The 12,754-nt window shown below is 44.8% G+C and overlaps 1 protein-coding gene across 1 annotated transcript; it reads right to left on the bottom strand.

Moving 5' to 3' along the window:
- Window positions 1–4,653: 4,653 nt before the first annotated feature.
- On the bottom strand, window positions 4,654–8,746 carry LOC119250947 (spermatogenesis-associated protein 31D3-like). Its single transcript, XM_037518500.2, has 4 exons — window positions 8,479–8,746; window positions 7,511–7,550; window positions 6,373–6,433; window positions 4,654–6,133 (listed from the first exon to the last, which is right to left on the bottom strand). The coding sequence occupies exons 1-4, from the start codon at window positions 8,677–8,679 to the stop codon at window positions 4,654–4,656; spliced, it is 1,782 nt and encodes a 593-aa protein (XP_037374397.1). The 5' UTR covers window positions 8,680–8,746.
- Window positions 8,747–12,754: the final 4,008 nt, after the last annotated feature.

Below are 12,754 nucleotides of genomic sequence, written 5' to 3'. Positions count from 1 at the left end.
CTATGTTTGACATTTTGAGGAACTTCCAAACTGCTTTCCAGAACAACTACACCATTTTCCCTTCCCGCCAGCAGTATGAGGGTTCCAATTTCTCTACCTTCTCGCCAGTATATGTTATTACCTGATTTTTTTAGTCTAGCCATCCTTGTATGACACGCTATCTCATAGTGGTTTTGATTTTAATTTCTCTGCTGAATGATGATTTTTTTGTACCTTTTTATTTAATCTTTACTCTGATGGCATTTTGGAAAGGAGAGTAACAAGTTCTTGATCTGCGTGTGTTTTCTCTGTAAGATTACGTTCCACATGGTGTTGAGGGAAGAAATCACCTAAATGAGTTCTCAGTTGACTCAAAGAGCAGAAGGGTGTGCCAACCCTTCTAAGGCTCAGTGCTTTTTCACCAACAATGCTGTTTGTGGATACATTCATTGCAAAATATCAAAGAAGTGGGGGAGCTTCTATGTTGGCAAAGAACTTATGTGTAAGAGTTGAGTTTTAAGATATTTAAACTGATGTTCATACCTTCAGCATAGTATAAAAGATGTGATGTGTCACACTTAGTGGTTCATAATCCTGGAAGTTGTGCAAAGGATACTTGGGGAGTTATTGTGTTCCGTGTATCTTGTGTTATGTTTAAACATTACTGTGATGGAAACTGAAAATTAAAAAATAAAAGAGATCAAGTGCCTCATAAGGAGAGGGAAGCACAAAAAAATAACCTGTCAAGGGTGGCCTCTGTCCATCAAGATTAGAGTGTAGCTGTGTCTCAACAAGGAAATTGCAGAAACTATAACTCCTTTGCTGATGGGTGGAAACCATTATATGTAACAGAAGAAAAGTGGAATAGGAATGTGTTTTGGAAAGTTTGTTGATGAAAAAGTGACTAAAAGCCCTCCCATGGTTTCTCTGTGAATGGTGCTCCGGCACATCTTTGAGCAAATGAGATAAGTGTGAGGGAAGTGAAGGAGGTGTTGAGTGGCACCGAAGAGAATACACTAAAGAGACACTGAAATGAGTTCCATTGCTTGTGTTCCCATTTTACTACACATGAGATAATTCCTTGTGGAACGCCTGGCCTCCAAAACCCACTTGTAAGTTGAGTCAAACAGAAGAGGTGTATGCCAACCCTGGTAAGTCTGTGTATGTGCAGTGTGACCCAAAGAGCATTGTCTGGAGGTCTTTGGTTAGTCCCCAAGAGAAAATGTAGCTCTGGCGCAAAATCTTAGACTCACTGCTGGCTCATGAATTGAAAGTGTGGTGAGCGAGATCTACCATGACTCCCCCAGAGACATGTGCATTGAAGGTGCTACCTCCATCCTCATAGGTGAACTCTACACACTAACAGTGGGATCTTGTCATCAAGTTTGTGTAGATGCCCTTCCCAAAGAAGAGGTTGTCATGGCTGATGACATCCCTACAGATACAACTGCATTAATACTGAAAGAACCCTGAACTCTATGACCAAAAGTCATCAGGATGCTGCACAGTACCCGGCCCAGACCCACTCAGGTGGTGCCTGGATCACACTGAGTAGTGGAAGCAGGACGGATCATGACATGGTGATGATGGGGTATATTGAGGCATAAACCTGTTTCACCAGCAGAATCCTGTTTTGCCCTCTTTTTCTTACTACCCACTTCATTTAAAGCATCTTTTTTTTAGCTTTCATTTTCAGTTCACCCTGGGAGGGAAAGGGGCTGACTTGTCAACAGCCCACTGACAATTACATGATGCTTGCACATGGCATAAAATGTCATGACTCCTGGCAGGTTGAAGAAATACCAGGGGGAGAAAACGACTACTTCAAGGTCCCTTCTCCACAGAGAAGCCTCAGTGGCAGGTTTAACGGTGCTGAACATGAGCCTTCTCAAACAGCATCTGCACTGTTTCTAGATCCTACCCCAGCTAGTTCAACAAAATGAGCCCTCCTGATCCAGGTCCTTGGTCCACACTAGAAACATCCACCTCCAAACACTCCCACTTTCAGCATTCACCCACCACCCGTGGGAACCTCTGGTCACTGACTGTAAACAAAATTAAGGTGTTCTTTCTTCTTTCCTGTGGATTTGCTTGCAAACACACTTGTTGTTAGGTCTCTGCATCTGGAAGACCGCTCTTCCATAATCCCTAAACACTAGAGAGCATACAATGAAGGAGAAGGTGTGGGATACTATGTGCTTGCATCAGGGCTATGCAGAGCACATGTCCTCAGACTTAGGTGGAGAGTGAGGTTGGGGCTGAAACACATTCTAATTTCTCAGCCAGGGTTCCAAGGGAGTGGTCATCATTGAGAAACCAAAGGAGGCCATTTGTAAGAACTGAACTAACTCCTTGCTTTCAGCACAGCCCCGATTTACCCAAAACCCAAGTCCCAGAAACATAAGACTTTGCTATTAAAGAAGAATTTATTGGGGATAATCAATCTGATAAACAATAATTATTTTGGGTACAAAATTTTCCTCGCTGGAAAATTTGCAGGAGAATTTTCTGTTTACGTAGTTGACACAGCTCTCTGATCACCGTCCCTTCCACAGTGGTGAGAGACGTTGGAGAAGCGTGGCCCACGTGAGGCCTGCAGTTGGCTTTTAGATGGTATACAGATACCATGTGGGGGTGGGGGACGCTTCCCACACAATAGCTGTTCCCCAAGTGCCACAGCTTTCTGTGGATGTCCGCCCATGTCTCTGACCCATCGAATATTTGTAGGATGAGTCTGGCCAGCAATGACAGCAGCTTGGGGGCAGAACTTGGCGTGTGTCACTTTACAGCAGGGACCCTGTAGTTAAGAGGATGTCGCTGAATAGGCTCAGTGCAGGTCTGCACTTTTGCATTCTGATGCGTTCTCCCACACATCACTGGCGAATGAATGGTCTCGTGATAGCCCAGCCTCTCCTGGGACTTTCTAGTGCCTGTCTTGATGTTCTGAGCTCCCGACATCCCAGAAAAGGAAGCTCCACTTTTAAGCGGACAGCTTGATATGGAGCTGCCCTTCTCCTGGGAATTTTCTTCTCTTTTCCTAAGACGAATCCATTGCAAAAAGTGCTTCACTTTTTGCCTGAATATGTTTTCAGCAGGAGGTTGCCCCTCTTTGTTGAAAACCTGGGCAGTCTGCCTCCAGTGTGCCTCATGTAATGCCATGTTCCGAGTGGGAACGCTGTGCCTTCTGGGTTGGGGTGTCCCCAGCCTGGCGTCCCCTCCACCCAGCTCATCTGTGTTGGTCCCCGAAGACTCACTCTCTTGGCAGCTGGAGGGAAATTCTTATCCTGCCACCTCTTGAACGCATGCTGACAAATCCCATTCCCCAGCCGCCGCCTCGGGCTGAACCCACTGTCCACCAAGTGGGCCTGCAGCACCTGGGAGGCCTCCATGTCCCCACTGGAGATGCCCTGAGCATGAGTCAGTGAGGACTTGACGGTCAAGTTATCCGAAGAAAGTGGTGCTGGTGGAGGGCTCCCTGGCTTGCTGGTTATCAAAATGTCACTAGATTTTGATCGAGGAGCATCAAGTTCCTCAGCCCTGAATATCTCCCTGGACATACCGGCTTTGGAAAGCATCTCTAAGTTCTGGCGCCTCTCTTTGCCCTGCAGCATTTCTGCTCTACTACTGAAACTCATTCTGTCAGCCTCTGGCTCGTGTGTGGCCACAGCCTGCCTTGCAGGCGGCATGGGGGGGCACCTCGTGCCTCGGGGACACTGAGTCTGCCTTGACTTGCCCGGGAGACTGTGTTTGACAGGCAGAAGACTGGGTCTGCCACCCTTCATCCTCTGCGCACCCTCTGCTGGCTCCTGGGTGACGGCAGGGATTGGTTCTCTCACGCTCCCTTCTCTGTCCCTGCCCAGGTGTGAGGTAGCAGGGACAGGGTGAGCTCGCACAGGACCTACACCTGTTAGCCCCACCTTCTCTTCCCCATTCGATTTTCTTCTAATGGACGTGAAGCCCCCTGATTTGGAGTCCTCCTGAGTAGTCATGTTGGTTGAGGAGGGATGGTTGGGAAGGGAAGAGGTTTCTGTCTCTTTGAAGATGTCTAAGGATTGACGGACTCTAGAGGGAGGTCCCAATCGCATCCCCAGACGAAACCTCTTCATATGGTCTTCCAGCAAATTCTGCGCGCTGGACTTCATGAAGGAGAGCTGCTGGGAGGTGTTGAGGGAGTAGTCCTGACACACCGATGAACACAAATCGTCCTGCCCTACTTGGTTGTGCAGTTTCGCAGAGACTTTTTCTGGGCTATGTCCCTCAGACCTCCCTGCATCCTTCTTACACTGAGACATTACCGAGCTCTTCCTCTCATGGACACTTCCCGATTGGCTCAGTCCAACATTTAGAGTTTTGCAACTCCGACCCTGAAGCACAGTGCTTCCCGAAGGTGCACTGTAGCCCCCAATTCATTTGCCTCTGACAGCCATTCTGGAGGCATCTGTAATGACATGGAATGTACGATCCTTTGGGGCAAGCCACAACAGTGTTGGATAAGCCTCTTTCGAAGGTGATGTTCTAGTTTTCTCCGAAGTTTATCACTAATGGGGAAATCTCCAGGAAGGATGGAGATGGATTTAGAGACAAGAGAGTGCCGGCGTTGAGGAAAATCGGGAGGTGAAGCGCTAAAGTCTTTGTAAGAACTTTGGACAACAGCGGGTAAACCCCACACATCTGCTAGTTGCTTCTGCAACACATGCCATTCCAGGAATTCAGTATCAGCAGGTTGGAGACAATCTGGGTCATTCTCGGGTCTATTGGAAAACACGCCACAGATCTTAATTTGGTGTGAAGGGCCAGATGGTTGGGCTGGGATTGGGCAAGGCAGGTCGGCTGGCGGCTGGGATTGTGGCATGGACGGGGACTGTGGCGGAGTTTGAGGCAACGTTGGAGTCTGGATTTCGGGTGAGGACAGAGGGAGGGGCTGGGGAAGCTCTGGGGCTTCTTGATTGGTGGAGGCATTTGATATTCTATTGAAAAAAGAGACAGGGGGAGCGCCCCCGAGAGAGAGATGGCAGAGCGCAAGGACTCGCTGTGTAGGGATGGGAGACCCCAGAAGAACTGGATGCGTTTTTGCTGTAAATGGTCCCCCAAAGATTTAAGATGTGGGGGCAGTTCATGCATCTGCAGCTCCTGTGGTTTGCCTTTGGGGCTCCCTTGGGGAAGGGAGACTGCTGAGTCATCCTTATCAGCAGGGGACCCTAACATTCCCCCTGAAGAATTCGGTTGGTACCCTGGTCCCTGTGGTTTTGGAAAGGAATAACTATTCTTTTCCTTGTCCTTCCACATCAGGAAATCACTCCGCTTTTGCACTTGCCTCTCTAGGAGTTCCAAGACGTCTGCACTGAGAAATGGCAGGTTCACAGAGGTCTCGAAAGACGGAAGGGCAAGCCATTCGTGAGTGAAGTCCCCACGTGGTGCCCAGGTAGAGGCTAACCAGTCTGAAACAGAAAGCCCTGGTGGGCTGCAGGAGGTGGTGTTCTCTGAGACAGTCTTGAATGAGATGGAAATTGCTTTAGATTGAGTCCGAGTTACCGTAGTGTCTTGAGGTGATGAAACAGACAGTGTTGGTGGTGGATGATGATAACCATATGGATCATCAGGATTCATTGGTTGTGGCAAATTAGGTAAGGCTTTGATACCTTGACAGAGGGTGGGGTCCCCTGAGAAGATGTTATTTAGAGACAAAGGGGTGTGTGCTGGGAGCACAGCGTCCACTCTCTGGTTGTGATATTGGGGGACTGGGGAAAAAGCACGGTGTTGTGGTGAAGAATGGCCTGCTGGGTATTCAGGACCCAGTGAAGGAAAAGGCTCTGGTGACAGATTGTATCCCAGTGAGGGTGCAAGAAACTCATCTGAACAGGTCAGTGGATTAGGTGAGTGAAGAGGGTTGGAGAGGGGTGGTGGGGAAGGTTGAAGCAAAGAAACTGGTATTTGGTCTCCAGCGGGAGCTGCTGGGAAGGCAGAGGACATTGTGAAGGAGGACTCAGCCATGGGAGCTGTGGAAGCCAAAGAAGAGACAGAGGGAGCATCTTCCAGGGCTTCTGAGAACAGCAGTTGGTTGATCTCAGCAGTTGCTCTATTACACACTTCACAGAAGGGGTCTGGACACAATAGTTGGCGAAAGCGGGTGGTAGCATGTTTCCGGCCCAGGGGACTGCAGGAGACAGGGGGTGTTCAAATTGCAGCCAGGGCCAGAACCATGAAAGGATGACCCGTTGGCCTGGCTGGGATGGGACATCTAACTCTGCTTCTTCACATTGCCCCGCTCTGTGACCTCACAATACCCTCCTTCCCGTGGCTACCCCTCCCACGACTATCCCCTCCCATGACTACAGCGGGTAACACTAAATCCCTAGGTCATGCTACAGTGAGGTCAGGGCAAGGACAAGTCACCTTTCCACAATAGCAGTCAGCTTCCTCTTCTCTTCTGTGTCACTCTGGCAATAGCTCCAACCTGGGAAACAAGAAGAAGATGTCCTATGTGCTGAAAATAGAAGCATAGGTCTAATGCAGGAGTCCCTTAGGAGCCACCTTGGGGCTATCTGGCACTGAAATGCTCAACAATCACTAGAGGAAGACAGATGGCAGTGATACTATCAAGCAGGGTCGTGTGTGTGTGTGTGTGTGTGTGTTGCTTCACGACTAAAAGACTTTGATGCACATGATCTCCTGTGATGCCCTAAACCACCCTGGAAGGAATGCAGGTCGGTGGTTCCCTCAAAACGGAATGGATCATCCATGAAGTCAGAGAACTTTTAGAAAGTCAGGCCACTGAAGCTCTGACTCTCAGTATACCCCATGGGCCTGTCAGGCAACGGCCATTACCCCGGCCCCTCACTGCTTCCTGTCCCGGGGGCGGCAGAGCAGGGTACCTGACATACCCCATCCCATCAGCCGCTCCTCGAGGGCCTGTTTCTGAGAGAGACTACTATCCGCAGAAATCACAGATTTGGTAGGGAAAGAAGAAGTCAAACTATCACTATTAGCAGATGATATGATAATATACATAGAGAACCCCAAAAACTCCACAGAAAAACTAATTCAACTCATCAGTCAGTTCAGTAAAGTGGCAGGATACAAAATCAACACGCAAAAGTCAGTAGCCTTCCTATACACAAACAATAAATCTGAAGAAGAAGAAATTAAAAAAACCATCCCTTTTATTATCGAAACAAAAAATATCAGGGACCAGGAAAAGGAATAACGATAAGAAAGCGAAAATCAACAAAAAACTATGAACCAGAGACACTCTATGGGGGTAGGGAGCGGGAGGGGAGGGATTGGGGTCAAAATAAGGGGGTTGCAATTGTATGGGGAATATAAAAATAAAATTTATTATTAACAAAAATTTTGAAAGGATAAATAAACATGACAAGTAAAAGCAGGATTACACAAAATATTTGACTGCTTATTTGGAAAAAAAAAATAAACACTTCTAAAGAAAAAAAAAAGGAAATAACAGATTTGGGGCTTCCTGCAAGAGAGGGAAGGGCGGCCTCGGAGAGCGCGGGTGGAACGGGCAGAACCTTACCTGTCAGTGTCCCCCCTTTCCGCCTCCTCTTGGCTCTGCACTGAAAACAAAAAGAATGAATGATTGATTCTCAGTTCACTCCTCCTCTGTGGAGAAAACTCAGACAAGACTCTGTTCTCATTGACTGAACGTCGTATTCCTTTTTAAAAATAACTTCTAAACGTGCTAAGGGCCTCCCTGGTGGTGCAGCGGGTTGAGCACAGCACTGTGAGAATCCCCAGCCTCTGCGTCGCCAGTTCGATCCCAGCCGGCCAGGGAGATTCCCACATGGTGCAGCAGACCTCTCCTTTCTCGCCCGCGGCTCCCCTCAGCAGTGTATTTCCATCATTTTGCCTGTTCTGCTCCCTCTTCTGTCTCTGTGGATTCTCTCTCCCTTCTGCGCCTCTGGCCTGAACCCCAGTGCTTGTAGAAATAAATAAATCTTCGAAAAAATAAAGGAGTTTAAAAAAATAAAAATCTAAAATTACTAAAATATTTTCAGGGTTTCCTTCTGGAAAAAGGCGGGGATTTTGTCTATGAGGTGCACATTGCTATTCTCAGTCAGCAGCCTATAGTCTTTTGGGGGGGAGCTTGTCTCTTGGCTCGAGATCCCAGGCTACAGCCTCTGCTCAGGGGACTGCGCTCCTGATCAGCTCAACATTCAGGAAGACTTGATGGAGTGACACCTACCAGGGAATGTGACTCATGACCCAGTGTTGGGGCCTGTGTGTCCCGCAGAGATCTCAGACACTGTCCTGATCAGGAAGGCAGGGGCATGGTGCTTACTTCCACCACACCCAGCTGGTCTGTGAGCACCTCGTGAGCCTAGTCCTACCTAGTCTATTCCCGAGGAGCATGAAGTTGTATTCTTTGTCACACTTCCCTTTCCCACACTTCCCAGAATCAAGCAAACTTATTTTAAAATGTGGAAACAGACATGGAAATGGCAATACAGAACCTCTACTGGGGAATTGCCCAGTGTTCCTTACCTTTCTGCCCTCTGTGGTTTTCCAGCCAGTGAATAGAGATGGAATCCCCACCAGGTAGCACAGGAACAGAAAGACCAAACAATACGCCCATAGGTAAATGAGGTCAGGGTCAATATCCAAGGATATTGAGCCAAAGCTCAGCCTGGACTCATCAATATGGCATTTCAGAAATGAAAGAGCATCCCATTTACTGATTTCCATATTGTGAATCACACGCTTGCCTGAGGCAACTGAGCCTGAGAAGGCTAGCACTGGCCTTTATTTAGTCCCTTGCTTACATCACAGAGCTCTGAAGTGTCACAAAGGAAACCTGGGAGCAGGGGCGGGGCTACCACAGACTGTGCCCATAGCCCCTCCCCCAACTCAGGTCCAGCAGGTTCCTCTATTCTCCATAGCCCAGGAGGTTTCTCTACCCTAAACTATCATCCAGTTTTCCAGTTCCACCCTCCATCATATATTTGCTTCGAGGATATATGCTTCTTGTATCTGTCACGCAGATGGAAACTGAGCTCCTCTTTACCGTTCGAAAACCCTGGCTTGAGTCTCACCAATTCAACTGCCTTGAAAGTCTGTAATACTGCTAGGAATGTTTGCACATTGACACTCAACATCCTATGTGTCCTCAAACCCCCTTTCCCGTAGGATGTTTTTGCCTATTCAAACTCAGATAAAGATCTACAGTGCTTTTTACGCTGACTTTTTTTATGAATGCCAAATAGTGAATTTTAGTATTGTGTTTCTGTCATTTTCAATCATCTTTATTCAGCGGGGCTGATTAAAGTGGACAGTTCATGACTAAACTTCAGAACACAAAAAGAAATGTGTAAAATAATTGTGAATAATTAACTTCAAATGTTCTTGGACAGGTCCATAATATTTTTCTTTTTAAAGATTTATTTTTATTTATTTATGCCAACAAGTAATGGGGAGTAGGCCAGAGGAGCAGGTTTCAGCAGAGACAGAGTGGGGAGAGAACAGGTGGGTCAACTGAAATGACTGCTGAGGGGAGCGTGGCCAGACAGGTGAGGTCTGTTGTGCCTTGTGGATTAGCTCCCAGGCCCGGCATGAAACTCAGGCCTCAGTGGCTGCAATACCTTGATAGCACTGAGACTTAACTCCTGCACCACCAGGGAGGGCCCTCTTAACACTTATTTTTCTAAAGTTAGCATAGCTTAACTACACAAAAACTTTTAGTAGATGCCACACACATACACACCCACACACATCCTCTTTGACATTCAAAATCCAGTGCCAGAATGAGACTGTTCATGATTGTAATGAACCAACAATTGACCCATTACTAGCACCCTGGACCACATTTTACACTGGGTTTTACTCTTAGTGTCCTACATCTCTATTAAGTATTGCAGTAGCATAGTAGTTCCACTGTCCTGAACATTCTCTGTCATCTCCCCTTCATCCAATTGTCTCTTTTCCCTTGGCGGCCGCTGATCTTTCCTGTCTTCAGAGTTGTGCCATTTCCAGAATATCATGTAGTTGGAATCATATGGCACATAGTCCATTCAGATTGCCTACCTTGACTTAGTAATGTGCATTTAAATTTTCTCCATGGTCTTTCCTGACTGCTGCATTACCCATCATTTTAGCACTGTCTAGATGTATCACTGTTGATCTATCCAGTTACCTTGGACATTTTTGTTATGTCCCAGTTTTGGCAACTGTGAATAAAATGATACATCACTATTACCACTTCATTAAAATGTCCTTCGTGTACCTTACAATTCATTCATTAAAAGCTTATAATTCAGAGCTCTCCTACCTACCTGTGATTATGCAGGTGTGTTTCTTTGTCTTTCTCCTTTTCCTAATAAACCTGTCCTTTTAAAATATAAAATGTGGAGGAAAAATTTATAATTCAGTGACTCTGTATGCTCACAATTTTGCATCCAACACTATAATCAATTTTAGAAAACTTTTATCATTCTGAAAAGAAACTCAGTTCTTCTTGGCCCTCATCCTCCAATCTTCTCATTTTCCACACCTAGATGACCACTTATGTCTAAGTATTTCCCATGTAGTGAATACTACAATATGTGGTCTTTTGTAGGTGGTTTCTCAGTATGATTTCAAGATTTGTCCATGTAGTAACATATACCAGATGTAGTAACATATACCAGTAGTTCATTTCTTAATTGCAAATGACATTCCATTTTATGGATATCCCACATATGTTTGTATATTGGTCAGCAAAAAGTTGGATTGTTTCTATTATTGGAATACTAAGAAAAAAACTTTAACGGATAATTGTGGACCTGTTTTGGTGTGGACGTATGTTTTAATTTCTTGCTCACTCATTTTAGGAGTAACTTAAGTTTACATCTTGTCTAAGCTTGTTGCTTTCTGAGATTTTGGTAGTATAACCATATTAGACCCCCCATGAAATAAGGTCTTTGGGATCTAAATACAGTTTCTCTCAGGGTCATGGCGCATTGAATTTGCCCTCCTGCCATACTCTCAACATTAGACCTTGGTCACCAAGAATGAAGGTGATGTATAATGCTTAAACTTTAAGAATAAGGGACCCCTAATACTGTGATAAATAGAAAATGGTCGAGAGCTCATGGGTAAATATGCAAATTAATCACTGCATAACATAGGACTTTCCTCTTATAGATGACAGAAAAACAGGATTCTAGTTTAAGCAAAAAAATTTAATGACTTGCCTTATAGTAACCCATAATGTAGGAGTACATCCAGCTTCTGATTCCCCATGGCTTGGTTCTATTTTCTCAAGGTTGATTCATTCTCATGTACACAAAATGGCATCCAGTGAATAGAAAAAAAATTGTAGTCACAGTGTTCTCAACTAAATTTGCAACATTCAGTAAATAGGAGGAGCTCAGGTCAGAGGAACATCCTGAAAAGGATACTAGAAACCAGAGATTACCTAGTTGAACCTAGTTGAAGTCTGATCATAGTAGTACCAAACCAGAATTAAGCCACAAAGAAAGCAGGAAAAACGTCTCATATATGAAGACTGAACAGCATACAGCTGAATGATCATGGGCTAACAAAAAAATACAAAAACAAAGGAGGATTTACAAATACCTGGAAATGAATGAAAATGAAGACACAACCTACCAGTAACTGTGGGCTGCACCAATTACTGTATTACACTGCGCATACACAACCATATAGGTCTCCTGCACAATCAAGACAGAAGTCAAATAAATAATCTAAACCTACATCCTAATGAACTCCAGAAAGAGGAACAAATGAAACCAAAAGTCAGCAGAAGAAAGGAAGTAATAAAAATAGAGTTGAAATAAATGAAATAGACGTCAAGAAGAGAGCTCAAAATATCAGCGAAGCCAAAGCTGGGTTCCTTAAAATGATAAAATCGACAAACCAGCACTAAGATTAATGAATAAAAAAGGGTGAAAACCCTGACAAATAGAATCAGAAATGGAAGAGAACCTACAACATGCATCTCAGAAACAGAGGATCATATGAGAGGACTATGAAGATTTTGGCACCAATAAATTGAATAACCCAGAAGAACTGGATGAGTTCTTCAGAATACAACTTCTGAAACTGAATCAGGAAGAAATAGAAAACATAGGCAGGCCAATTACAAGCAAGGAAATTGAAATAGCAGTCAAAAGCCTCCCAACACTGAAAGCCCAAAACTACAGGGCTTCCCAAGTGAGTTCTACCAAGCCTTCAAAGACAAAATAATTATTCTTCAAACTGTTCCCCAAAAATGGGAGAAAATGAAATGCTTTCAATAAAATTTTATGAGACCAACATTACCCTGATAACAAAATCAGAAAGAGAAAGATACATGCCAATATCCTTGATAGACATAGATGGCAATAATTCTCAACAAACCTAGTTCTACTTCACAAACCAAATTTAACAATATGCAAAAGGATTTATTCTGGCAATTCAAGGTGGATCTACAACCACGAACTGATCAGTCTCATTCACCATTATGAAAAAGGAAATATCAAAATCATATCGTCATCTAAGGATGCAGAGAAAGCATTTCACAAGATTCAACATCCACTTCTTATTAAAAACTCTTCAAAAATGGGCAAAGAAAAAACATGCCCTTACATAATAAATATCTAGGCCAATAACAGAGCTAACTAACATCATTCTCAAACGAAAGTTTTTCCTCTAAGATCAGATACAAGACAAGGATGTCTGCTGTCCCCACTACAACAAAATACAGTCAGGACAGTTAGTAACAATAAATCCTAGGGATGGAAAGGAATCTAATGGACAGAATTATAACATCCCAATGACAAAA

The sequence above is a fragment of the Talpa occidentalis genome, unplaced genomic scaffold (assembly GCF_014898055.3).
Source record: "Talpa occidentalis isolate TD23 unplaced genomic scaffold, MPIMG_talOcc4v2.1 talOcc4.1883, whole genome shotgun sequence".
Classification (NCBI taxonomy): Eukaryota; Metazoa; Chordata; class Mammalia; order Eulipotyphla; family Talpidae; genus Talpa; species Talpa occidentalis.
This window is presented reverse-complemented; position numbering and strand designations above follow the sequence as displayed.

Excerpts from the sequence above, each read along its gene's own strand:
- LOC119250947 (XM_037518500.2), bottom strand. The coding sequence starts at position 8,679 with ATGGAAATCAGTAAATGGGATGCTCTTTCATTTCTGAAATGCCATATT. Across the intron at positions 7,551-8,478 it reads AAACCACAGAGGGCAGAAAG|TGCAGAGCCAAGAGGAGGCG; the intron begins GTAAGGAACACT and ends TTTTGTTTTCAG. Across the intron at positions 6,134-6,372 it reads CTGACTGCTATTGTGGAAAG|TCCCCTGGGCCGGAAACATG; the intron begins GTGACTTGTCCT and ends TGTCTCCTGCAG.